General features: G+C 43.1%; 1 protein-coding gene across 1 annotated transcript; it reads left to right on the top strand.

The window, feature by feature from the left end:
- The first annotated feature begins 6324 nt into the window (after positions 1-6324).
- Positions 6325-26799, top strand: PIN4 (peptidylprolyl cis/trans isomerase, NIMA-interacting 4). The gene is made up of 4 exons (XM_033947089.1): positions 6325-6480; positions 10576-10649; positions 21831-21950; positions 25366-26799. Exons 1-4 carry the CDS (start codon positions 6441-6443, stop codon positions 25522-25524), a joined length of 393 nt encoding a protein of 130 aa, XP_033802980.1. The 5' UTR covers positions 6325-6440; the 3' UTR covers positions 25525-26799.
- The last annotated feature ends 1032 nt before the right edge of the window (positions 26800-27831 follow it).

Below are 27831 nucleotides of genomic sequence, written 5' to 3'. Positions count from 1 at the left end.
ATCTCACGAGAAGACATTAGGTGCATCTGTGCATACTGTACCTGAAAATAACACATTAGAGAACTTAACTGTTTGGAAATTACAGGGGAAACACTAGACAAGCCTCCAACGGTTTCCGCTGAGCCTTTGCCCTTAATGTGTCTTGATTTTGGCTGGTAACCTGCTTTGAGTGTAAAAACTTATCACATGCCCCAAAGTTAGTAAATTTTACTTTTTCTCAGAAAAGTTTTAGTCTTCCAATATTTCATCAATGAGAAACTTGGGAGTGATGTCCTGCACACAGGGTCATTGTAGGGCATTTGGGGGCAGAAATGTGGGGGAAGCCCCCAAAGTCCACCAATAGGTTGTGCTGCCTTCAATTTCAGACCTCTGTGGCATGGGGAAACCCAGGGCAATTGGCCTGTTTGCACTCCCCTAATGCCTGTGTTGAATGGTTTACAAATTCATACTAAACATACTGTCAACAAAAATTTTTTTGCCTATTCTGGTGTCTGTACAGAGTAGAGCAAAGATGTTTCCCTATAGCTTGCCATAAGAAAAAATACATTTAAATTCTGTTATCACCTTAATAAAAGCAGCACAACTCTCCCTTGCTAGAAGCTTTGCAAAGTAGCACAAAATTCTATAATTCAGAACAGGGGCATACCCAGCAGTGGTGGATTTTGACTATACCGATGTTGGGGAAACAGGCTCCCACAGTCCCTGCATCTCCTTCCCTATAACGGGGAAGCAGCGGTGATTCCTACCCACTGCTTATCATTAACCAAGAAGCCTCTGCTGTGTCTCACCCCCTCTGCCCCACTTCCTGTTTCTGATCGGGTAGGATGCAGCAGATAAAAGGCTTATGGTTTAGCGGCAGGCAGCATATAGGAATCACTGTCACTGCCCTGCTGAAGCGAGTTAGTTGTGAGTGGGGAGGGAAGGAAGGAAGGAAAGATGCTGAATGTGGGATGAGAGGAAGGGAAATGTAATGGAGAGGGAAAATGTTGCATATGAAGGGGAGAGAGAAATACCGCATGGAGAGGGGCAAGAAGCGAAAGAGGTGAAATGGAGCATAGGGGTAGAGGGAATGGAGAGAGGGAAAAATGAACATAGGCTTGGAGGGGAGGGAGAAATGTTAAACATGATGGTGGAAGTAAGGGAGATATGTTTGACTCAGGGCACAAGGGAGGGGGAGAGAAATGGTGGATAGTAGAAGAGAGGCAGAAATGTTGGAGATGGCAGTAAAATGGGGGAGAGGAGAAAGAGAAACAGACCTGGGGCACAAAAGAGGGAGGGAGAGATATACAGCAGGTGGAAAGGGGAAAAAGAGAGAGATGCTGGCTCCAGAAGGGAGTGATGGAGAGATGCTGGACAATGGGAGTGAGGGATGAGAGACAGAAATGCTGGAGCATGGAGGAGATGGGAGGGGCAGTGAAGGGACAGAGATGTCAGGCTAAAAGGCTGGGGAGGGGAAGAAGATGGAGCACAAGCTGGGCTAGAAGGATGGAGAGATGTCGGGAATGCTGGAATCCTACTGGAGAGGTCAGCAGGGGGAGGAGAATGAATGAGAGGGACAGTAATTACAGAGGGTAGAAATGTAGTAATGGGGAGTAAAGATGAAAGGGTTGAGGAGGGAGTGAGTTGGAGAATGGGAGAACTAGTGAAAGAAGACTGAAATTTGATAGGTAGCTGAAAGTGAAAAGGAGAAGGGTGAGAAAGGCAAAAAGAACTAAAACGGAATGATCAATATGCCAGAGGCAAATGTAGTGAGAAATAGACAGGAGAGAGGAGAAAAGACAAATGGACAGCAGCTGCTTGAAGAATTAGCAGACCACAGCTAGGAGAGCAGACAAGAGAAACTGGAACCAATATGATGGAAAAATAAAATGTCCATGCAATAAAGGTAGGAAAAAAACATTTTATTTTGAATGTTTTCAACGGTACAGTAACAGCAGTTAGTGTAGCTGGGTTTAAAAATAAGTTTGGACACGTTCCTGAAGGAAACGTCTATAGTCTGCTATTGAGACAGACAAGGGGGAAGCCTCTGGTTACCCTGGGATTGGTAGCATGGAATGTTGCTACTACTGTGTTTCCCCCCCAAATAAGCCCTAGCATGATTTTTAAAGATGCTCCTAATATAAGCCCTACCCCAAAAAAAAGCCCTAGTTAAGATTGTCTCCCAAAGCCCCCCGAGTGTCCCTGACACTCCGCGACTCCATCCCTGATTCGCCAAAAATTGGACTTGTCAATTTAGCGCCCCCCCTCCCCAGTGAGACCTGACATACCTCTGCTCCGAGGCCTCCTAAAGCAGCAGTGGCGACACTCTGAACGGGCTGCTTTGCGGCTTTTCCTGCTGGAGCCTTCCCTTTGCTGCATCACAGATGACATCAGTGATGCGGCAGGGGGAAGGTCACAAAGCAGCCTGTTCAGAGCGCTGTTGCCACTGCTGTTTTTGGAGGCCTCGGAGGTATGGTATGGTATGTCTCACGATGGGATAGGAAGGAGAGATAGAAAGATACTGCACAAGGGGATGGGTGAGAGGGGAGGAAAGATGCTGCACATGGGAGGGGGAGAGAAAGGAAAGAGGAAGAATTGGGGTGGAGGAGAGGGAGATGATTGTTGTATATAAAAAAATAAGACATCCCCTGAAAATAAGACCGGGTCTTATATTAAATTTGGCTCCAAAAACACATTAGGGCTTATTTTCAGGGAAACACAGTATTTGGGTTTCTGACAGGTACTTGTGACCTGGATTGACAACTATGGAAACAGGATACTGGGCTAGATGGGCCATTAGTCTGACACAGTATGACTATTCTTGTATGAAATGTTAGCTTTAGGAAATGTCCATAGCAAATGCTTTGTATTATGTTCAGTAGAAAAGGAAATGCATTTCTAGTACATGCTAAGTTTAAATTCTTGAGGTTGTCAGTTCAGTTTTTGTCTAAATCACAGGTCAACACGTGATTTTCATCAGTTAATGTTGGGTGGGTTTTGTAGTATTTTTCATGCTGATTTCAATTCTGTGTTTAGTTTTTCACTAGCATGTCACATTTTTGTAATGAGGCTCATTATATATCATTATAAATGTTAATTGGGCGATATATCATGCGTTTATAGGATAAACGTATAAGAAGGGTTAACAACAGTTGTCTTTGGTTTTTTTTATGGTACAGACTGTGATTAATATCAGTTTTTATTATGCCAAGACATTGTACTAATCATCCAGATAGTTTGTTACATCTGTAGTTCATTCACAACAGCAAAACGTTGCCCAATTACTGTAGACCTGAAGAAGGTATACAGTTGTACTTTGGCTGTCGACTAGGTGACCAGGATACGTCTTGGGCTCCACATATCATCTGTACCAGTTGTTCCAACGGACTTCGTGACTGGCTCAATTGACGAAAGGTAGCGATGTCATTTTCAATCCCAATGATATGGAGGGAACCGCGAAACCATATTAAAGATTGCTACTTTTGTCTTGTGAATACAAGTGTATTCTCAGCTAAAACTAAGCACAGAATTATATATCCTACTCTGGATTCTGCTATTAGGCCTGTTCCTCATGATAACTCACTGCCTGTCCCTGTACCTCCACAAGATGGACTTGCTTCTGTGGAACATAATGAGGAATGTGATGATGATGCAGCAGCTGATCACAATCCATCTGATCCTGATTATGTGAATGATGAAGATTAAGAACCAGAGACTTTTACACAAGCTGAGCTCAATGACCTTATTCGTGATCTAAATCTTTCAAAAGAAAAAGCAGAACTTCTTGCTTCAAGGCTTAAGCAAAAGCACTTGCTTGCAAAAGATGCTAATCTAACTCATTACAGACAAAGGAATCGTAACATTCTTCACTGTAAATGGCTCATTGTGCTTTTGTCATGACATCAACGGGCTCTTGAACAGTTTGTCACAAGTGCATTCATTGTCCAGATGAATGGCGTCTCTTCACTGCACAATGGAAATGCCAAACCAAGTACAGTGGTACCTTGGATTACGAGCATAATTCTTTCCAGGAGCATGCTCGTAATCCAAAATGCTTGTTTATCAAAGCGAATTTCCCCATAGGAAATAATGGAAACTCGCTTTGATGCGTTCCCCCCCCCCAAGAACCTGCATTGATCCCCACAAAGACCCCTCCTGCGATCTGGCACCCCCCCCCCACGCAATTGGGCACCCCCCTGCCACGATCCGGCACTCCCCGACGCTTCTTACCCTCATCTGGGCACCGGCATGTCCTGTGCTTGGTGCCGGTGCCCGAAGATCGGCCTCCTCTTCTGCTAGGCCTTGAGCATCTGAGCAAGGCCTAGCAGAAGAGGAGGCCGATCTTCAGGCACCGGCACCAAGCACAGGACATGCCAGTGCCGGTGCCCAGATTAGGGTAAGAAGCGTCGGGGGGGGTGCCGGATTGTGGCGGGGGGTGCCGGATCGTGGTAGGGGGTCCCAATCGCATCGGGGGGGGGGCCTAATTGCATCAGGGAGGGTGCCGGATCGCGTCGGGGGGGGTGCCGGATCACGGGGGGAGGGTGCTGGATTGCAGGGGGCGCTCGTAAATCGAGCCATGCTCGGTTTCTGAGGCATCGATTTTGCAAATGTTTTGCTCGTCTTGCAAAACACTCGCAAACCAGTGCACTCGTAAACCGAGGTACCACTGTATATCAATTGCTCATTCTGCTCATCTAAAGGAGTCTTATGAGAATATGAAGAATTTTACTAGAAGCAATCAGTTATAAAACACACCAGTGGATCATCTGTGGTGATCTGAAGGTCATTGGCATGCTAATGGGAATGCAAGGATTCACTAAATACTGCTGTTTCCTGTGTTTGTGGGATAGCAGATCTACAGCTGAACATTATATCAAGTGTGTCTGGCAGTTGAGGGATACCTATAACCCAGGGACAAGCAGTGTGAAATTTATGCCACAGGTGGATCCTCATAAAATATTTATTCCACCTCTTCATATCAAGCTGGGGCTGATGAAGAACCTGGTAAAGGCCATGGATAAAGCAAACTCACCAGCTTTTCAATATCTTGTTATGAAATTTCCAAAAATCAGCACTACAAAACTGAAGGGATATTTATATGCCCACAGATCAAGTCCATTATATGCAGGATGCAGATTTTAAGCAATCACTCTCAGTTGCTGAGCTTGAAGCTTGGGAGGCATTCAAGTGGTTAGTGGAAAACTTTCTGGGTAACCATAAGTCTCCTTCATACAAGGATGGAGTTCAGAATCTCCTTGACTCATATCAGAAACTTGGCAGTCGCATGTCATTAAAAATACACTTTTTGCACTCATATCTTGATTTTTTCCAGAAAATCTTGGTATGGTAGGTGACAAGCAAGGAGAAAATTTTTTTTGTTGCCTTGTGCTATTTGTATTTCTAATGTATGATCCCTTATTTTGTATTTGATGAGGGTCTGTTGGTGTGACAGTAACGGCAGGTGGGGAAATCAGAGAGAAGGCAGGGAGGGGGAGCCCTCCTTTAGTTTCTGACCTGGGCCCTAGCAGGTTTTAACACCAGTCCTGACCCCTCCTCTATTAACGTTCAAGTTCCTGATCTGTCCGCCATTAAGAAGACTCTAAATATTACATTTTGGTGGTGTAATGTGTGTGTAGTTTGTTTTTTTTTAAGTAATGAAAATGAATAACTACCACCTTAATCCGTGTTTTACTTTGTGCAGGACTTATGTTTGAGATCTTTTTTCTCTTAATTACTTTGTGTTTGTTAAGTGACCAAATGCTGAAAGGTGGGAGTAGATGCTGAAGAAATGAAGGAAGAAAAGCAGTGACAAAGGGAGAAAGAGAGCATGCAGAATGTGGGAAATTGGGACAAGAGAACAAATTCAGGCTTGAACGCAAAACGGCTAGGAAAAAAAAAAGTCAACACAAATTATCAAGAGAGAGCAATCAGAAAAAAAGCACTTTGCGGACAACTTCAGAATGAGGTTTGGAATTGGAACACACGGAGAAGCTACTGAAGCTACTGAAGCTCCAGAATGAACTCAGAATTCACAAATCGAGCCGAAACAGCAGATTGAAGTTTGGAACATTCACTAGCCTGCATCATGATATCACCCCAAAAAACACAACCGGTCAATACTAATATTTTCCCGCCTAAAGCCTTCAAATCTAGCTCAGTTTGGTTGAAAACACCCACAATTGGAAACAGTACAACCACGTAAAACCGAGCAGGGACTGTTTTCTTCTTTGTGACTGGTTACAACGCTGCGTACGTCTGGTAGCGCTATAGAAATAATTAATAGTAGTAGTAAAAGCCATCTCCGAACGATTTAGGATTTTACTTATTTCCGCTTCCTGCTGTGACTCATTACTCATGCGCAGACCGTTCTTCTCTTCGAACTTCCTATTTTTCAAATCACTTTCTGCTTTAAACAGTGTGGTGTTTCACATCGAGGGACTCAGGGAGATTGAAAGTTGATTATGCCCCCCAAGGGAAAAGGCGGCGGAAAATCCGGGAAAGGTTAAGTGTATGCTAGAATTTATGATTCTAATTTCTAGGAGCTGAGTGGGAGCTACCTGCCCGTGAGATGTTAGATGGGTGATTTCTCTTGGCACGAAATATTTGTAGTTACTGTCTTTTTGTTGTTTGCAATACACTTTTATTGAATATTTGTAATACAATATAGCAAAACAATGATTAAAATCAGAATATCCAGTAGACATATAGTTACAGGCACAAACGTGATTATGGTTAATAAAGTTTATTTACGTCATCTTTCTTGAAAATAAATCAAAGCAGTTCACAATCCTGATGGCCCTTGGCACTTTTCAGTGTGCTTTCAATAGAAAGCACTTCCATTTATTCCAATTGCACATGCCTTAACCTACAGATTGCTATCCACGTTCAACTGGATAGCTATACTGCTAATTTACATATGTTGATTATCAAAATAATGTATAGATATTTATGCAAGAGTAAACATATATCTTGGTTAAATAAATAGGTAATCAAATAACAAAAACATTGTTAAAATCTGCCCAATGTGAGATGTGTACAGTTTCATCAAAATTGTATTTTATTTTAACCTTGGACAAATCAATTTATTCATAAAGGACTACCTCTAATATCTCTTTTATGTTGGGAAGATTGACAGTGTGAAGGACCATTTAATTATATATGGTGGGACTGTATATTCATTAAAAACTTCTAAGACTCAGTTCATACATCAGTATTAGTATATTAGTACACATCAGTAAAATAATTTTCCATGATAATAAAGATAGCAGTATTAGGATAGGGTCCAATCCCTTATCTATAAAAGAAAACAGTTTTTGATGTTCTTTATTTGTTAGCAAGATATGTAATAGAAAAACACTGGAAATGTGGATGGGCACCCAGTCAGAATGAAAGGTTACAAGAAGTATGGGATGCAGTTAAAATGGAAAGAAATTATACATTAATTGATAGATAATACCAAAATGTTTCAGTAAATATGGAACCTTTTCATTAAAAACTATCCACTAAAATTTATAAGTGCAAATTTCATTTAAATTTACATTATAATTTGCAATATTGGATAGTCATATGCAAAAATGTTACTTTGATAATTTTTACAATGAACAAATCTTGGTACCATTTGAAACCATCTTGAAGATGAAGATACTGTCCTTTAAAGTACAGTGTTCCTTTGTTTGCGAGCATAATTCGTTCCAGAAATATGCTCATAATCCAAAGCACTCATATCAAAGCGAATTCCCCATAGGAAATAATGGAAACTTGAACAATTCATTCCACATTCCAAAAACTTTAATAGAAAATGCAGTACTGTATGTACTTGTATTGCAAGATCTCACTCGTTTCGAACAGTCACTACACAGCAGATGAATTGGGTGTGATGCTTTTATTACATTCAGCCACGCTCAGCATGATATGCGCGTATGTTGTGCATGCTTGAACTATGGGTGCATGTATTACGTTCAGCTGTGATCAGCGATGCAACATGCATATATTGTGCGTATTTGATGTGACGTATGTATATGTGCTCGTACTGCAAGACAACGCTCATTTATTGAGTTAAAATTTAAGAAAATGTTTTGCTCATCTTGCTAAACACTCATAAACCATGTTACTCACTATCCAAGATTTGACAGTATTTTATGAAAGTTACTAGATCAGAGTCAATGGTGGCCTCCACATTCTGTTACTGGAGCAAATTCAAAAAGAACCCAAGTCAGCACCTAGATTTGAATGAGGCAGGGATGAAGAGAGAAAAAGAGCTTCTTGAAGCAGTAGTCCACAGCAAATCTTGAATCCTTTTCTTTAGAACTGGCAGAAAAAGCATATTTATTAAACACCCACAATTAACAGACTTGTATTAGCAGACGTTTTACAAACCATTTATTTTCAGCTATGGACATATGATGAAATAAACCTTATTTCAACATTAGCAAAAATATGGTAGAAGCAGGTTTATAGAACTACTAGCTGATTACCCGGCATTGTCCGGGTATTTATTTATCTCAATCTTCCGGTACCGATAGACTTGTATTTAGTGATTACGCCTGGTAAACGGGAAGTATTTGATTTTCATGGACATCTTCATTTTTAGCAGCAAGAATGGCCCTCTGTATGGGTCTGAATTTGGACTTAAACGTCATTGGGAGTGTCAGTATTAATCTAAGGGAGCCTGAAAACTATGGAATATATACTAATATCTGTCGTTTTCGATAATTTTTACATGTCATCTCCTTCCCACAAGAATGTCCCTGACTATAGGGCTGAACTTGAACTTAAACGGCATCGGGAGTGTCAGTATTCAACTCAGCAAACCTGAAAACTATGAGTTAGACATTGATATCTGTCGTTTTTGATAATTTTTACATGTCACCCCCCAGTTATTTTCCCCAGATAGTAAATCATAAGTATATCAAGTTTGGTTGAAATCTGTCCATGCGTTTCAGAGCTATGCTGGAACTTACATACACACACAGTTATATTCGATTTATATATATATACTAGCTGATGCCCCGGCGTTGCACGGGTATTTAATTATAGCAATAACACTGTAAATGGATTCAAATAAAGATACTTTATAGTGGTGAATGAAATTATTTTTTTACAGCTTTATAAAAAGTACAATATTCAAATTATAATGTGAAATATTTGACAAAATGAATACAATACAACTAACACAAAACTTGATTATAAACAACATTTTTAGTTTCACCTCCAGGAGCAAGAACATATAAATTCTTGGGTGAAGAGACCCCCAGAACATATCACCCCAGTTAGTGAGGGATCTGCATACCAAGTTTCGTTCAAATCGGTCAAGCCGTTTTAGATTTACTGTGAGAATGGCAGCTGTTTACATTTTTTCCATTGACATGAATGGGTGAAATCTGATGTTCTGTTTGTCGCTCCGCCCACGTGTGCAGGTGGGCCGCGAGACCCCCAGGACATATCACCCCAGGTAGTTGGAATTACTGTGAGAATGGCAGCTTTTTACATTTTTTCCATTGACATGAATGGGTGAAATCTGATTTTCTGTTTGTAGCTCCGCCCACATGTGCAGGTGGGCCGCGAGACCCCCAGAACATATCACCCCAGGTAGTGAGGGATCTGCATACCAAGTTTCGTTCAAATCAGTCAAGCCGTTTTTGCATGATCGCGGCACATACACACACACATACACACATACATACCTCCGATTTTATATATATATATATATATATATATATATATATATATATAATATGGTAAAAGCAGGTTTGTAGAGTGGCCAAAGTTAGCTTGTAGGTTCCTAGTCGCTGCTTCATACTGGATGCTTTACAACTGTGCCTTACATGCTCATTCATATATTCAACAGAATAACTTTGACCCCTGAAACAGGCATTTTTTCCTCAGAAACACAACCCTGTGTCGAGTCTTTTTTTAAAGTTTAGTATTTTATTTTTAAGTTGGTGCTTGTTTATCATTAAAGCTGGTGTTTGATTATCATTGTAAAGAGGGTTTTTTTCATCATTGCATGCAGGAAATTCCTTGGTGCATTCCTACTACTACTATCTATCATTTCTGTAGTGCTGAAAGGTGTACACTGTGCTGTACATTAACCCCAATGTATACTAGGATATGTCATTTTGTTTTTGTTAGGAGATGTAGTATGGAAATTAGAGCTATAAGTCCCTGAGTGCAATCGGGTAAACCCAGGAGTGGATCATCCCTGCCCTGCAAATCTGGATCCAGTTGGCAGCCTTAGGCATTAACCCTGTGCATGTGCAGACCCTGCCCCTTCGTTCTTGGCTTCCTACTATTACAGAGGGATAGGGCTTATGGGTCCATGCAGGCCTAGGTGCTCTAGTTTCATTGAACATCTAGGTTGTTGCTGTGTCATTGTTTTCATATAGAACCAGCCATAGACTAGGTGTGTCCTCTGTTTTCAGATGAGTTGAAGTGGGTGGAGACACCTAAAATTTTTGTTAAGCTCACTGGGACCAAAACTTTCTAAAATTTTAAGTGCAGTTTGTGTCCGAAGTAAAATGAGTGATTTTATCTTTTTTTTTTAATGATGCTATATCTAGCTTTGTAAGTAATGGAGATATGTTACATTTTGTGAAGGTGGAGGAGCATCGGGAAGTGACAGTACTGATAAAAAGGCTCAAGCTCCTAAAGGAGGTGGAAATGCAGTAAAAGTAAGTCTGAAAGAGCTTCATTGTAAACTCAAGAATATGGTGGTAAAGGGTTGATGAAGAACAAAGGTGCTCAACCTCGGCCCTTGCCAAATTGAATTTTCAGGATTTCCACTATGAATATGCATGAGATCTATTTGCATACAATAGAGGAGGTGCATTCAAATAAATTTCATACAAATTCATGGGGGAAATCCTAAAAACTCGACTGGATTGTGGCTCTTGGGAACTGAGGTTAGACACTGAGATTAACAAAATGAAGAAATAAGAGAACTAAATTGCTCCAGGTACACTAGATAGAGTTTGAGTCCACTGGGACAGATAGGGAATTATGACAAAGTACCTGAATGTTAACCACTTAGGATATAAGTGGTATATAAATAAAAAAAATAAATGAACTACTTCTGGAATGTATTGGGTGGCAGTGAAAGATCAGGATTAAGAGGACAGGGAAAATATGTTAATTTAATATGTGTGCTCATCTACCCAAGGTGGTAGTAAGAGAAGTTTTAAGTCTGAGCAGACTGGTGGGCTTTTTCTGCCATTTACTATATTACATTTATTTAGAACATTTTCCATAGTTAACAATTCACAACACAGTGACCTCCACCAGAACAAAATAGTTGCAGCCCTCTCATATCCCCAAATACACCCAGTAGCCCTAAAATTGACCCCCCCCACCCACATATAAATCAGGTACAGTACATGGGGGGAAAGGGAACATAGATACCCTTATTTATATCAGAGTAAGTATAAAGGCTACCTTGGTTTCTTGGCATAAGGGGATCTGAGGATGCTGAGTTTCTTTTGTCAGACATGAGTGGAAGGCAGCTTGGTCTCCTCCTGTATGGCTTGTGAAAGCATTTAGATGACATGGATTGCATAAATACAGTCAGTGCCTTTTTTAAGTCAAGGTGTATATATTGAAAAACGTTTGTATATAGATCAGGGGTGCCCAACGCGTCGATCGCGATCGACCAGTAGCTCAGGAAGGCAACTCGAGTCGATCGCACTCGTGTTGCCGTCCTGATCTACGGGCCGATCAGCCTTCCTCTCCAGTGTTCTCCCTAGGGCCTTTTAGCTGGGCGGTCCGCCCAGCTGTCATCTGCCGCTGCTGAACATTAAAAAAAACCCCCAAAAAACCGGCTTGGAGATTTCAGCCCCTAGCGAACTTATGCTCCGGGCTCTAAGGTGTGCGTGCCGGCTTCTCTTCTCTTCCCTCCGAAACCGGAAGTTATGTCCGGGGGCAGAGGGGGGGAGAAGGGAAGCCGGCACGCACATGTTGAGAGCCCTGAAGCAAGCGTTCGCTACGGGCTAATGCGGGAGACAGGTTAGTGAAACATTTGTTCTTGTTCCTGCCGGGTCCTGCCTACTTTCTGTTTCCGCAAAGGCAGGACCCGGCAGCATTTCCCCCAATAGGTTGATCACGATCTTGGGCTGATCAGCCTTCCTCTTCCCGACGGCAGAATTGACGTCGGGGAGAGGAATGCTGGTTGGCCGAAGCAGGGAGAGCTTGGGGCCTGTTATTGGTGGTGTTTGGGTCCTGGTCCCCGATGGTAATGGCAGTGGCAGTGGCTTGGGGGAGGGCAGGGAGAAAGAAAGAAAAAGGGCAGGCAGGGATACAGAAGGAAAGAAGAGAAACAGAAAAAAATGAAAGGGAGGCAGAGAGAAAGAAAGGGCAGGGAAGAGGAAGGAAAAGTTGGGGGGAAGGAATGAGGTCTGGAGGAGAAGAAGCATACAGGCTAAAAGAAGGGAAGAAAGATTGTATGCACAGTCAGAAGAAGAAAGTGCAACCAGAGACTCATGAAATCACCAGACAAGGTAGGGAAAATGATTTTATTTTAAATTTAGTGATCAAAATGTGTCTGAATTTATATCTGCTGTCTATATTTTACACTAAGGTCCCTTTTTACTAAACCGCAATAGAGGTTTTTAGCACAGGGAGCCTATGAGTGTCGAGAGCAGCGCTGGGCATTCAGCGCAGCTCCCTGCGCTAAAAACTGCTATCGTGGTTTAGTAAAAAGGGAGGGGGTATATTTGTCTATTTTTGTATGGTTGTTACTGAGGTGATAGTGATTAGAGTCATCTGCTTTGACCTCTTTGAAAAACCCTGGAATAGGAATGATGATTAACATTTTCTATGCATACAGTGTGCTTTGTGTTTTTTTTTTAATTTTATTGTTGGTAGATCATTTTGACTTGGTCATTTAAAAAGTAGCTCGCAAGCCCAAAAAGTGTGGGCAACCCTGATATAGATAATGAACAATAGAGTAAAGGAAACAAGAGCATGAGCATGAATCCATTATACAATATCTGAAAAGACAGGAATAACATTTATCCCAGGACAAGCAGGCAGGTATTCTCACAAGTGGGTGATGTGATCCAACGGAGCCCCGATGCGGACGCCTCACAAGCAGTCTTGCTTGAAGAAACTCGAAGTTTCGAGTCGCCCGCACTGCGCATGCGCGAGTGCCTTCCTGACCAGCATAGGGCGCGTCTCCTCAGTTCTTACTTTTCCGCGGAGCCAAGAAGTCCGTCTTCGACTCTCTGTGTGAAGTATTTTCACTTGTGCCTTCTTAAGTCCATGGTTTTGGGTTCTTTTTCTCTTAATCGCTGATTTTCGTCATTCTTTTCTTGTTTTCAAAAAAAAAAAAATTTTTTTTCCATCCGTTTGACTGGGCAGGCCACGGGGCCGCAGCCCCACGGTTTCGATCTTGCGGCGGAGCTCTTCCGGCCTATGTCCCGGCCTGCTACCGGTTTTAAAAAGTGTTCCAAGTGGCAGCGCGCGATTTCACTAACAGACCCTCATTGACGCTGTCTTCGGTGTCTTGGGCCTCAACACCTCCCGAAATCATGCCGGCCTTGCTCAACACTTATAGCCCGTGCTTTCAAGCGTCGTTTCATCTTGTGGGAGCAGCTATACAGCATGGAGTCTTCGATGAAGCTTTCGTCATCGAAGGGTGCCTCACCATTGGCCTCTCCCGAGGCTCTTCAGGCTTCCACATCTTCTGCTCTGAGCCTCATCAAACCGGCCTCGTTTGTACCGGCTCTGTCTTCGACGCAGGCTGCGTTGCCTTTTTCTGCCTCTTCAGGTCAGATAGCGCAGCAGCCCATCCCCCCAGTAGTGCTTAAAGTGCCCAAGGCTTCTAAGTCCAAGCACTCTCACACTGCCTCGAAGGAGCATGAAGCCTGTGCAGGTGGTCCAGTTGGTGACGCGGATCCATCCTTGCCGGCTTCGTTCCAGACCTTACTTGAGAAGCAATTCATTCAGCTCTTTACCATAATGGGGCCGAAGCTTCTCTCTCAAATCCAGTCTGGGCACGTGGAGGTCTCCCGCGAGGTCGAGCCGCCTCCAGTGCCTCAGCAGAGTCTCTGCGAATGTCTGGTCTGGCATCGATGCATGCATCACAAGCAGCAAAGTCTTTGCCCATGCCTCCATTGGAACCGATTCACTCGATGTAAGGAGTAGAGTCTTTGTGAGTGCCTCCATTGGAACCTATCCACTCGATGCAAGGGCTCGAGTCTTTGCGAGTGCCTCGTGGTTCTTCCAGTCAACCACCTCTGCTTCGATTCACCGCTTCCAGCCCCATCCACTCTCTGGGGGCCTCAGCTAAGACACATTCACCTTGTTTGTCCAGGCCTGCTTCAAGACACAGCTCGCATCATCGATCGAGGCACTCTTCGAAGCACTCATCCAGGCATGCCTCGCCTCATCGGAAACAGCGAGTATTCTGCCCAGTATTCTCCACCGGCTACTTCTCCTACTCCACTACCGGATCTCGAGGACATGGTGGGGTCTTTTTCTCCATCTAGATCCCTGTCCTCATTGGATCAAGAGGCCTCGACGTCCTCGAGTCCCTCTCGAGGCACTGCTTTGGCTGACCAGCTGCCTTTTTTTTCTTTTCTCCGTCAGATGGTAGCTAATTTGGACATTCAACTGGACACTGGGTCCAAATTTTCAAAGGAGTATCTCGAGACCATGCATTTCCCTCAACCTCCTGCTGAATCCCTCAAGCTTCCTCTTCATAAGCTGCTGGATCAGACCTTTGTCCGCTGTCTGGAGACTCCCTATTCCATCCCCGCTGTTCCGGGAAAATTGGATTCCAGATACCGCAGGGTTCATCATAAGGGGTTTGACGGTGCCCAGCTATCCCATCAATCCCTTTTGGTGGAATCTTTATTGAAGCGGTCTCACCCCTCCCAGGTATATGCCACTGTTCCAACTGTCAGGGAGGGCAAGACGATGGACAGGTTCGGCAGGCGCATTTACCAGAACTCTATAATGACGTCCAGAGTTCTCAATTACAATTTTCATTTTATTACCTATTTTGAATTTTTCCTGTCTGTCCTTCCCAAGTTCATGCCCTACTTGGATTCTCGAGCACATTTTGAGTACCAGGAAGTCCTGGCTTCTTTGTTCCAACTCCGGTTGCAACTGATACAGTCCTCATACGATGCCTTTGAGCTGTCTGCTTGGGCTACTGCTTGCTCGGTGGCCATGCAATGCCTTGCGTGGCTCCGGACCATCGACATGGACCCCAATCTGCAGGACAGGCTGGCTAATGTCCCGTGCGCTGGTACTGACCTCTTTGATGAGTCCGTTGAGGCGGCAACCAAGAAGCTTTCAGACCACGATCTATTCTCCGCCCGAAGCCAAAGCCAGCTCCTCCTTGTCCTTCACGCCCGCCTTTGATTTACCAGCGGCGTTTTCCACCTAAACAGGCTCCTGCCATCCGTCAGCCTGTTAAGAAGAAGCATCCACAGAAGCAGCAGCAGAAGCTTCAGCCATCTGCTGTCCCCAAGGCTCCTCAGCCTTTTTGACTGTCTCCTTCAAAGCATAACGTCAGTCGTTCTGCCGTTCCCCGTTTTTCCCCCTATCGGAGGTTGTCTCCATCATTTTTACCACCGATGGACGACTATTACCTCCGACCTCTGGGTCCTTTCCATCGTAAGGGAGGGATACTCTCTTCAGTTCCATCAAGTTCCTCTGGAACATCCTCCAAGAGAGTATCCTTCCTCCTCTGCCCAGACCGCCCTTCTTCTTCAGGAAGCTCAAGCTTTGCTGCAGCTCCGGGCTGTCGAGCCGGTTCCTTTGGCTCAACAGAACAAGGGTTTTTACTCCCGGTACTTCCTTGTTCCTAAGAAGACAGGCGATCTGCGTCCTATTTTGGATCTCAGAGTGCTCAACAAATATCTGGTCAAAGAAAAGTTTCGCATGCTGACCCTGGCATCTCTGTATCCCCTCCTCGAGCAGAACGACTGGTTATGTTCTCTGGATCTCAAGGAGGCCTACACACACATTCCCATTCATCCAGCCTCCCGTCAATACCTCAGATTTCGGGTGGGACATCTTCATCTTCAATACCAAGTGCTCCTTTTCGGCCTGGCATTGTCACCCAGAGTCTTCACCAAGTGTCTGGTTGTGGTGGCTGCAGCGCTCAGGAACCATGGTCTTCAGGTGTTTCCCTACCTGGACGACTGGCTCATAAAGGATTCCACGTCTCAGGAAGTCGTCCTGGCGACTCAGCACACTATCTGGTTCCTGCAGAGTCTGGGGTTCGAGATCAACTTTCAAAATTCCATCTACAACCTTCCCAGACTCTTTCCTTCATCAGAGCTGTTCTGGATACTATCCAACTCAGAGCGTTCCTCCCTCCACAATGTCTGGAAGCTCTTCTCCATCTTTGTCATTCAGTGTCCTCTCGCCATCCATCTCGGCGAGGCACATGATGGTTCTTCTGGACCACATGGTCTCTACAGTACACGTGACTTCTTTTGCCAGACTTCACCTCAGAATTCCTCAGTGGACACTGGCATCTCAATGGACGCAGGTTTCCGACCCTCTGATTCGACACATCCAGATCACTCCTGCTCTGACACAGTCTCTTCGCTGGTGGATGCTCTCTTCCAATCTATCCAGAGGCTTACTTTTTCATATCCCCCCCCCCATCAGAAGGTACTCACGACTGACTCTTTGACTTACGCTTGGGGGGCTCATCTGGATGGCCTCCATACTCAAGGCTATTGGACCAGTACGGATCGACAGTGTCACATCAATCTTCTGGAACTCAGGGCGATCTTCAATGCTCTCAATGCTTTTCAACATCTGCTTCACGACCGTGTAGTCCTTATTTGAACAGACAACCAAGTCGCCATGTATTATGTCAACAAACAGGAAGGCACGGGATCAGCCTCCCTCTGTTAAGAAGCCCTGAAAGTTTGGGATTGGGCAATTTGCCACAACACCTTCCTCAAAGCTGTCTACATTCAGGGGGCGGACAATGCCTTAGCAGACAACTTGAGTCGTCTTCTCCAATCTCACGAATGGACTCTCCATTCCACACCCCTTCATCACATTTTCTCTCTGTGGGGAACGCCTCAGATAGACCTCTTCGCAGCCCCCCACAACTTCAAGCTGCCTCAGTTCTGCTCCAGGATCTACACTCCTCAATGCCTCGAGGCAGATGCTTTTCTTCTGGACCGGACGAATTGCTTTCTGTATGTGTTTCCTCCATTTCCTCTTATTCAAAAGACTGGTCAAGCTGAAGTCTGACCATGCCACCATGATTCTGATTGCTCCTCGGTGGCCCAGGCAACCTTGGTACTCCCTTCTACTTCAACTCAGCAGCAGGGAGCCCTTCCTTCTACCAATGTTTCCATCGCTGCTTACACACATCAGGGATCTCTGTTTCATCCCAACCTGCAGTCTCTCCACCTGACAGCTTGGTTCCTCTCAACGTAACTCCTCTCCAGTTTTCGCAAGCTGTGAGGGATGTTTTGGAAGCTTCACGGAAGCCTGCTACTAGACAGTGCTATCACCAAAAATGGACTAGATTTTCTACTTGGTGTTTTCTCATCATCAGGAGCCTCAACATTCCTCCTTATCTTCAGTTTTGGACTATCTTTTGCACCTTTCTCATTCTGGCCTCAAGTCTACATCGATACGAGTCTATCTTAGTGCAATTGCTGATTTCCATCAGCCGCTTCAAGGGAAACCTCTCTCTGTTCATCCTGTGGTTTCCAGATTCATGAAAGGACTTTTCCATGTCAATCCTTCTCTCAAACCACCTCCAGTGGTTTGGGACCTCAATATTGTTCTTTCTCAGCTTATGAAACCTCCATTTGAACCTATTGACAAGGCTCATCTGAAGTATCTCACTTGGAAAGTTGTGTTTCTCATTGGCCTCACTTCTGCTCGTCGAGTTAGTGAGCTTCAAGCATTGATTGCGGATCCACCTTTTACAGTGTTCCATCATGACAAGGTGGTTCTTCGCACTCATCCAAAATTCCTTCCTAAAGTTGTCTCGGAATTTCATCTCAATCAATCCATTGTTCTTCCAGTGTTTTTTCCAAAGCCTCATTCTCATCCTGGAGAATCAGCTCTTCATACTCTGGACTGTAAGCGTGCTTTGCTTTCTATCTGGAACGCACCAAACCGCACAGAACTGCTCCTCAACTTTTCATCTCCTTTGATCCGAACAAGTTGGGACGTCCTATCTCTAAGCGTACCATCTCCAACTGGATGGTGGCTTGTATCTCTTTCTGCTATGCCCAGGCTGGATTACCTCTTCATAGTAAAGTCACAGTCGATAAGGTCAGAGCAATGGCAGCTTCTGTAGCTTTCCTCAGATCTACACCTATTGAGGAAATTTGTAGAGCTGCTACATGGTCCTCGGTTCATACCTTCACTTCTCACTATTGTCTGGATGCTTTCTCCAGACGAAATGGACAGTTTGGCCAAACAGTATTGCAAAATTTATTCTCCTAAGTTGCCAACTCTCCCACCATCCCACTTTGGTTAGCTTGGAGGTCACCCACTTGTGAGAATACCTGCCTGCTTGTCCTGGGATAAAGCACAGTTACTTACCTAACAGTTGTTATCCAGGGACAGCAGGCAGCTATTCTCACATCCCACCCACCTCCCCTGGGTTGGCTTCTCTGCTAGCTATCTGAACTGAGGAGACGCGCCCTACGCTGGGCGGGAAGGCACTTGCGCATGCGCGGTGCAGGCGACTCAAAACTTCGAGTTTCTTCAAGCAAGACTGCTTGTGAGGCGTCCGCATCGGGGCTCCGTTGGATCACGTCACCCACTTGTGAGAATAGCTGCCTGCTGTCCCTGGATAACAACTGTTACGGTAAGTAACTGCTTTTTGTATTATACATTCTTATGTAAAGCATATATATGTAGTACAATAAATCAATAGGTCAAGTTCAAAATTAGGTCTTAAATTTCTTAAAGACCATTTGGGGGAATATTTCATTGAAATGTTTGCTCTTTTGTTTAGGTAGGAATTATATCTATAGTTAAGACTGATCATGTTCCACCATTTGGAGTATTCAACCAAATGTAGATTCTTCTATGATATTATAACATAGTCAGTGCTTTTGGGTAATTCCATGTTAACTGATCCAATTTCAAGGAGGGTCCCCACTCAACTATCTCAGAAACTGATGATTTTTTTTCAGGGGATATGTTGGGACTAGAGAATGACACGGGGAAAAAATTTGTCCCTGTCACCGCCCCGTGACCACTGTTCCCCGCCCTATTCCCGTCGCTGCAACCACTGTCCCCGCAGCATCTATACAAGCCTCAGAACTGCAATATTTAGCTTATTCCTTCCTTATAAATCAAAGTTCTGGCTGCTGAACTAGAGAAAGAGATGTTCAGCTGGCAGGGCTTTGTTTATAAATTTTTATAAACACAATTAATATACTACTTTATCCTAAAGCAAAATAAATAAATAGAAATTTTTGTTTCTACCTTTGTTGTCTGGTTTCTGCTTCCCTCATCTTCTCATTCAATTCCTCCATCCACTGTCTGTCTTCTCTCTGGGTCTTCCATTTGCTCTGTTATTGTGTCTCTCCCTTCACCCCTCCCCCCCCAATTGGTCTGGTACCCATCTTCTTCTCTCCGCTCCCCCATAGTCTGGCATCTCTGTCTTCTTCCCTTCCAGCGTCTTCTCCCCATTTTCTCTTCCCCATTCCCTTCAGTGTCTTCTCCCCACTCTTGTCATCCCCCATTTCCCTTCATCGTCTTCTCCCCATTTTCTGTTCCCCATGTCCTTTCAGCGTCTTCTCCCCACTCTGTCTTCCCCATGTCCTTTCAGCGTCTTCTCCCTACGCTGTCTTCCCTATGTCCTTTCAGCGTCTTCTCCCCACTCTGCCTTCCCCATGTCCTTTCAGCATCTGTTCTCTCCATCCCCCTTCAGTGTCTGTTCCTTTCCTCCACCACCCTTTCCTCTCGCCACCTCACCGCCCTTCGGCACCCCTCCCTTCTTCCTACCTACCCGAATCTATCTATCTATCTCCCTCCCCTTTACCTTTCTGGCGCGTTTTGAGTAACTTTTTCAAAGCCGTCGGAGCTTGCAAACAGTAGCGTGTGTGTGTGGGTGTAAGCTTCTTTTCTGACGCAACCGGAAGTTGCGTCAGAGGAGAAGCTTCCGCCCACATATGCACACTACTGCTTGCAGGCTCCGACGGCTTTGTGAAGAAGTTAACTCAAAATGCGTTGCGAAGGTAAGGTGGAGGGAGGGAAGTTGGGTAGGTAGGTAGGAATTGGGTAGGTAGGAAGAAGGGAGGGGGCTGTGTGCAATTGGTGACCGTGCGCGTTCCCTCCCTTAACTGCGGGGACAAGGCCATTCACCACGAGGTGGTGGATGGCCTTGTCCCTGTACCCGCAGTGAGCACTTTTTCCCCCCTCACTGTTTCGGCGGGTTACCTGCGGCTACCTGCGGGTAACAGCCATCGTGTCATTCTCCAGTTGGGACCTTTAATGAAAATTGTAGCAGCTTATAATTCTGGTAAAGGATTTAAAAAGATCTCGAAAGAATTTTATATTAGCCATTCCACGGTCCAAAAAATAGTGTACAAGTGGAGGACTTTCCAAACAACTGCCAACATGCGCAGGTTTGGCAGTCCAAGTAAGTTGACCCCCAGAGCAGACCTCAAGATGCTGAAAGAAGTCTCCAAAAACCCTAAAATGTCATCACAGGACCTACAGGCTCTTGCTACTGTTGATGTGAAAGTGCATGCCTCTACAATCAGAAAGAGACTGCATAAATTTAACTTGCATGAGAGGTGTGCAAGGAGGAAATCTTTGCTCTCTAAGAGAAACATCAAGACCAGACTGAAGTTTGCCAGAGAGACTGTAGACAAATACCAGGACTTCTGGAATAGTGTTCTATGGACAGATGAGTCTAAAATTGAATTATTTGGACACCAGAAAAGAGGACATGTTTGGTGTTTGGAGTACACCAAATACAGCATTCTAGGAAAAGAACCTCATACCAACTGTGAAATATGGAGGTGGAAATATGGTTTGAGGATGCTTTGCTGCAGCAGAACCTGACCAGCTCACCATTTTAGAATCCACCATGAATTCTACCATGTATCAGAGGGTACTTGAAGAACATGTGAAACCATCTATAAAAAAATTAAGCTAAAGCGGAACTGGACCCTGCAACACAACAATGACCCAAAACATACCAAGGACTGGCTGAAAACTAAGAAATGGAGAGCCCTGGAGTGGCCGAGTGAAAGCCCTGATCTTAATCCCATTGAGATGCTGTGGGGTAATTTGAAATGGGCTATACTAACCCCTCAAACATCTCACAGCTGAAAGAATTCTGCATTGAAGAGTGGGCCAAGCTTTCCTCAGACCGATGTCATGGCTACAAGCAGCGTCTCACTGCAGTTATTTCATCCAAAGGGGGGTAACACTAGCTATTAGGTTGTAGGGTGTCCTAATTTATTCCTCAGTTAGACCATTTTTGTGGATATCTTTTCTTTCATGAGTAAATCAAGGAAAATTTTGTTGTTTACCTGCAATTACATCACTTTCTTTTCCAGAGATAAATAAAAAAAGATTTGGCATTGATATGTGAACATTTCTTAGGAAATAACTGAATATTTCAAGGGAGGGTAATTTTTTCACATAACTGTAAGTTTTAAAAAATTACCCAGCAATGCTAAAATAAAATGAATGCAAATATGAATATAAATATTATAAAACAACCATAAATAAATATATTGTAAGTTGACACACTGTGTCTCGGTCTGAAAGAGGCTTTGGTGTGATAGTAAAATTATCTGAAGAATATGTAGTCAGAAATACTGGTTTACTGAAGAAAAAAGTCTGAACAAATTTTCTGAGTACAAAAACACTTTTTTTTTCTAATTGGACAGGTGAGACACATTCTTTGTGAAAAGCACAGCAAAATCACTGAAGCCATGGAGAAGCTCAAGTCTGGAATGCGGTTCAGTGAAGTGGCATCACAGTACAGTGAAGATAAAGCCAGACAAGGGGTGGGTGTACGAGATAGGGCAGAAGAATTGGAGAGGTGTGCCAAGGTTGTGTATGTTTGTGTCACTGCACTGGGGCAGAGAGAAAAAGCTGAACAAGTGAAGAGTATTACTGCACAGGGACAGAGAGAAATCAGGGCCAGGGGTATATGTCGCTCAACAAGAAGCAAGATGTGAGAGAAGGCTAGGTAAGAGGCAGTATGTGACTGTACATGGGCAAGGAATAAAAATGAAACATACAAAAGATTACACAGAATATCAGAAGTTTGGGATAAAGTGGTTTCAGGCATGGAAAATGGTGATGAGAGATGTCATTTTTTATGGATAAACCTGGAACATCTTTTGAAAGAAGTGAGGCTTCAGACAAGTTCATTGTAGGGCTGCCATATTGCAAGCTGGAGGGTTCAGACCTGTTTACCAGTAGGACAGCACAGCACATAGATTCAATGATTTAATTTTCCTGCCTAACTACATTTGGCATGAATTCTAGATAATTGGTAGCTGTATGATTCATTGCTGAGAAGGGGGGGGGGGGAAGATGTGATGGGTGGGCAAGTATGGTATTTGCTTAGGGTGTTATGTCTTTAGGGTATCATCAAAGTCATTGTATGGCTAAATGTGACATATCAAAACAGAAGAGAAAATCAGTATAGGGCCCTTAAAATTGCACCCAGTGTTCTACCCATTGCTGGGGTTTCCTTGATAACAGGAGTCCCATGCTGAAGCAAGGGATGGAGCCATGGCATGCTCTAAACTGCCTGCAAACACGCTTAGATGATTTTTTTTCTTTTCCCCACTATTGCCAAGGTTATGCCCTAAAGAGCAAATCTCAAAATAGACTATGAGATAATGGGATCAGCCAAGGTCTGGGTACAGAGAAGGGGGCTTTATTGGGAATAAGGTGGAGAGAGATGGGGAGCTTTTATAGGGTAGGGGTAAGAGAGGAGGAGACTGTTGATGGGCAGAAAATATGTGGAGAAGGGGCAAGTTGCTGCTGAATGGGAGTGAGAGACGAGATATGCTGCTGGGCAAGGATTTCAGAGATTCTGTGCTGGAAATTTTCCAGGAAATGTATAATGAAGTTTCAAAGGAAATATTATATAGATACATGATGGCAGATAAAGACCAATTAGCCCATCCAGTCTGCCAATCCGCAGTAACAATTATCTCTTCCTCTCTCTAAGAGATCCTATGTGCTTATCCCACGCATCCTTGAATTCAGACATAGTCTCTGTCTCCACTACCTCTTCTGGGAGGCTGATCCACGCATCTATTTCCCTTTTTGTAAAATAGTATTTCCTTAGATTACTCCTGAGCCTATCACCTCTTAACTTCATCCTGTGCCCTCTCATTCCAGAGCTTTCGTTCAAATGAAAGAGACTTGACTCATGCGTATTTATGCCATGTAGATATTTAAACATCTCTATCATTGTGAGACTCAAAGGTGAAGGGGAGGAATATGTAGAAGCTGGTAAAGAAAAGACCGAATTGCTTAACAAATATTTCTGTTCTGTGTTCAGGGCTGAAGTGCCGGGAGTGGGACCACAGAAGTCAAACGTGAATAGGGATGGAGGAGTAATAGACCCTGATCTATTTTCAGAGGGTTGTGTTTGTGAGGAGCTAGCTAAAATAAAGGTAGACAAAGCGATGGGGCCATCGGATGTATACCATCCGAGGATGGTATACATCCGAGGATGCTCAAGGAAATTAGGGAAGTTCTGGTAGCTCCGTTGACTGACCTTTTCAACGAGTCTCTAGAGTCAAGAGTGGTACCGGAGGACTGCAAAAGGGTAGATGTGGTGTCTCTACACAAAAGTGGAAGTAAAGAAGTAGGGAATTACAGACCGGTAAGACTTCTGTGGTAAGCAAATAAATGGAAATGCTTTTAAAACAAAGAATGGTGAAGTTTCTGGAATCTTATGGATTACAGGACCAGAGGCAACATGGATTCACTAGAGGTAGGTCTTGTCAGACAAATCTGAGCAATTTCTTTGACTGGGGTTACCAGAGAATTGGATAGAGGATGTGCTCTACATATGGTATATTTAGATTTTAGCAAAGCCTTTGACAGTGTTACATACAGATGTCTAATAAATAAACTGAGTGCCCTTGGGATGTGTCCCAAAGTGACGAGCTGGGTCAGGAGCTGGTTGAGTGGAAGGCGACAGAGGATAGTGATCAATGGAGATCGCTCTGAGGAAAGGGATGTTACCAATGGTGTGCCTCGAAGTTCTGTTCTTGGGCCTGTTCTTTTTAACATTTTTATAAACAATATTGCTGAAGGGTGTCGGGTAAGATTTGCCTCTTTGTCGATGATACCAAAATCTGCAATAGAGTAGACACGGTGTGAATAACATGAAGAAAGACCTGGTGAAGCTTGAAGAATGGTCTGCAAGTAGGCAGCTAAAATTTAATGCTAAGAAATGCAAGGTTATGCATTTGGGCTGCAAAAACCCGATGGAACGGTACAGTTTATGGGGCGAAGAACATATGTGCATGATGGAAGAGCGGGACTTGGGTTTGATTGTATGTGATGATCTTATATTGCACTGTTGTTATGTGGAAAATCAGTAAAGAATTAAATAAAAAGGACATCCATGTGCCAACTTAGGCAGGTTTTTGGACATTTTAACATTTTGATTATGCCCCCCAAAAACACTAAATTTAAGAGAGCATGGGACAAGCTCAGATCTAGAGCACACTGGATAGCCTGTATGGCTTTTATCTGCCATCATTTTCTTTCTTTGGATAAATTGGAAGATAGAATTACAAAGGACTTTCAGGTATACTTGGAAGATATGAATTTAAAAATTATCTTTCCAACAGACACATAATAAAGGCCATCAGCTTGATTTTTGAGTAATTAATAATGTGAGAGACCTCATAAAGATAGATCATAGTTAGAGCCTGTAGTATAGTCTGATCATTTTTTTACTATATTTTGTGAAAACCCTTAAGACATGGGGCTCCTTTTACAAAGGTGTGTTAGGGCCTTATCACATGGAATAGCATGTGCTAAAATGCCGCGTGCACTAGCTGCTACCACCGCCTCTTGAGCAGGCGGTAGTTTTTTGGGTAGCGCGCGCTAATCCATTGCATGCGCTAAAAATGCTAGCGCACCTTTGTAAAAGGAGTTATTTGAAAGATATCTGCTTTTTAAAACATTTTCTTTTTATGATCAACATGTTGCTTTCTTCTAATTTTGTAATTCCTAGTTAAGACCAATCTTTTTAGTTAAGAATTTCTTTTTGGGGCATATTTAGCAATTCACAAGAACTGATGTAATATTATTTTTCATTGCCTTAAAAGGGCAGTTACAGAAAAAAACCAGTTCCAGCACTGGGACAATTTCTCAATATGTAGTGTTGTGCTGATGAGTTAAAGTAATGAACCTGAATTATCTGTCTGTGTCCTGCAGGGAGACCTGGGCTGGATGACACGAGGATCTATGGTGGGCCCTTTCCAGGAAGCAGCTTTTGCCCTGTCAGTCAGCACCATGGACAAACCTGTATATACAGACCCACCCATCAAAACCAAGTTTGGATACCATATCATCATGGTGGAAGGGAGGAAATAACCCCTTACCAAGCACATACAAAAAGCTGCTGTTGGTTGTTTTTTTGTTTTGTTTGACCCTAAACTAAACTTGGCAGTCTTCAGCACAGGTTATATGCTGATACGCTTGGTGGACAAGGCCTGAGGGTACATCTTACATTTGTAAATGGAGGGACCCAATTTAATTGTTTTAGGTTTTTTTTTATTCCATTCTGTATCAGTGGAGATATAAACTTAGTGAATCAGTCCCTGAGTTAGGATGGCATATAAGAGAGTAAGGAAAGGACTGGAAAAGCCTGCTGAGGCCTCTCCTGAACTATCTATAATTGGACAGAGACAAAAGATAAGGAAAATGGGATAGAGATATGGAAGGAGAGGGGCTGGTTTTTAGATGTTAATATCTCAATATTGCCCCATTAAAATAATTGAGAGTCTGGAAACCACAATGAAAAGCCCTTTAATTTCTTAACTGTGCATTGATGTTCGTCCATTTTCATCTACTCATGTGACCAGCATTGATGATCCCAGCCATATTTCTTTTGAAATAAATTGTTCTTGTTTTTAGATTACAAGGTGCCTTTTCTTCTGTCAGGTTTGGTTTGGGATGGAAAGTTCTTCTTATCTATTGATTGGAGGGTGGCTGTTCCATTCTAGGCCTGGCAGATTATTAGGGTGTTGATGGGGTTGTTTTATGTTCTGGGAGTTAATATTATATTTTTATGTAAATTTGCTGTGAAAAGCATCTGGGCTTGTGATAGTACTTCCAGCTCACTGGAAACTGCTAGCAGCTCAGTGTTAACAGAAATGTGTATACAAGATGAAATAAAAACTGCCATATATGTATATTTCCAATAAGTGAAGTTGCAGGGGATAGATTCTGTCACCTTTGATCTTTGTCTCAACTCATTACTGCAACTATAAGTAACGCTAGAATGGTAGCATCCAACATGCACATTCTGTGGGAACAAATTTTTGATACAAACTACAAAGATTTATTTTGAAACATCTTTTGCTACAGAGATTTGTTAATTTGTATATAACTATTGCTGTTGTAGATGGGTGCCAGGATAGGAGTGGTAGCAACTCCACTGACAAGACTAGGTTACACATCTACCCCTGCAAGCATAGGCTTTCCCTTTGTTTCTGGTCTGGAGGCAAACACTGCAAACTTCAGCACATAGGAGAGAATCTTTACACTAATTTTTGTGTTGGAGTTTGTGACTCCTGCAAATTCTAATTTATGCACCTTAATCTGAAAATGGTAACAGCATTAATATTAAAAGGTATGTACTCTCAACTCCTGGTCCCAAATGGTATTCAGAACATTCTCTTAGCTTCTAGAAAGCCATTGACAGTTAATTCTTACCATTTGAAATGGTCTCAACTTCCAGGTGGTTTAACTACTGGTTTTCAATTATGTGTCCAATTTGCAGGTTATATTCCCATTTCTCAAAGGTTACATTTATCAACCATTTTGGCTTACATTGATCATGTAGACCAGGAGTCTCAAAGTCCCTCCTTGAGGGCTGCAATCCAGTCGGGTTTTCAGGATTTCCCCAATGAATATGCATGAGATCTATGTGCATGCACTGCTTTCGATGCACATTCATTGGGGAAATCCTGAAAACCCGACTGGATTGCGGCCCTCAAGGAAGGACTTTGAGATCCCTGATGTAGACAGAAGGCCTATATCCATCCATCATTTAAGCTTTAGGTTCATGAAAGGACTCATGAACATGAAACCACCATTTTAAGAAACCAATCCCATCCTGGGAACTTATAATCTTGGGCCAACTTCTGGGTTCTCTCTTTGAACTTCTTAGACTTGTACTGCTTTGGAAGAATATCAGAGGCCAATAATACAGAATTGCTGAGAACAAATAACAATATTATCACAGATAAACATGGGCCCTCTTTTACTAAGGTCCATAGGATAACATACACACATTAGGGTTTAGCGTGTGATTAGCGTGTGCTTATATTTAACATGTGCTAAAAAGCATAACGCACCTTAGTAAAAGGGGGATGGTCTTTGAATAATGTAATTTTAAAAAATATATTTATTAACATTTCCCAAATAAAGCAGATAACACAAGAACAAATAGCAAAATAGAATATTCAGGGGATGCATGCTGGTTACAGTTAGTTAAATCATTTAAAGACAAGTAGTTCATAACAGATAATAAACAAAGAAGCTAGATAAATAATCTAGGATATAACTATATGTAATGACTTAATAAACTTAGAATAAACTTCATTGCTGGTTTTAAAGCTTTTTTTTTTTTTTTTTTTTTAATGGTTAAACTGGATGAAGGTTTTACTTCATTTG

The sequence above is a fragment of the Geotrypetes seraphini genome, chromosome 5 (assembly GCF_902459505.1).
Source record: "Geotrypetes seraphini chromosome 5, aGeoSer1.1, whole genome shotgun sequence".
In the NCBI taxonomy this organism is placed as follows: Eukaryota; Metazoa; Chordata; class Amphibia; order Gymnophiona; family Dermophiidae; genus Geotrypetes; species Geotrypetes seraphini.
Note: the sequence above shows the minus strand (reverse complement) of the source record. Positions and strands in the feature narration are given on the sequence as shown.

Bases quoted from the DNA above. Each gene is read 5' to 3' on its own strand.
- PIN4 (XM_033947089.1), top strand. From the start codon at position 6,441: ATGCCCCCCAAGGGAAAAGGCGGCGGAAAATCCGGGAAAG. The intron at 10,650-21,830 runs GTAAGTCTGAAA...CTAATTGGACAG, and splicing joins GAGGTGGAAATGCAGTAAAA to GTGAGACACATTCTTTGTGA. The intron at 21,951-25,365 runs GTGGGTGTACGA...TGTGTCCTGCAG, and splicing joins AAGATAAAGCCAGACAAGGG to GGAGACCTGGGCTGGATGAC.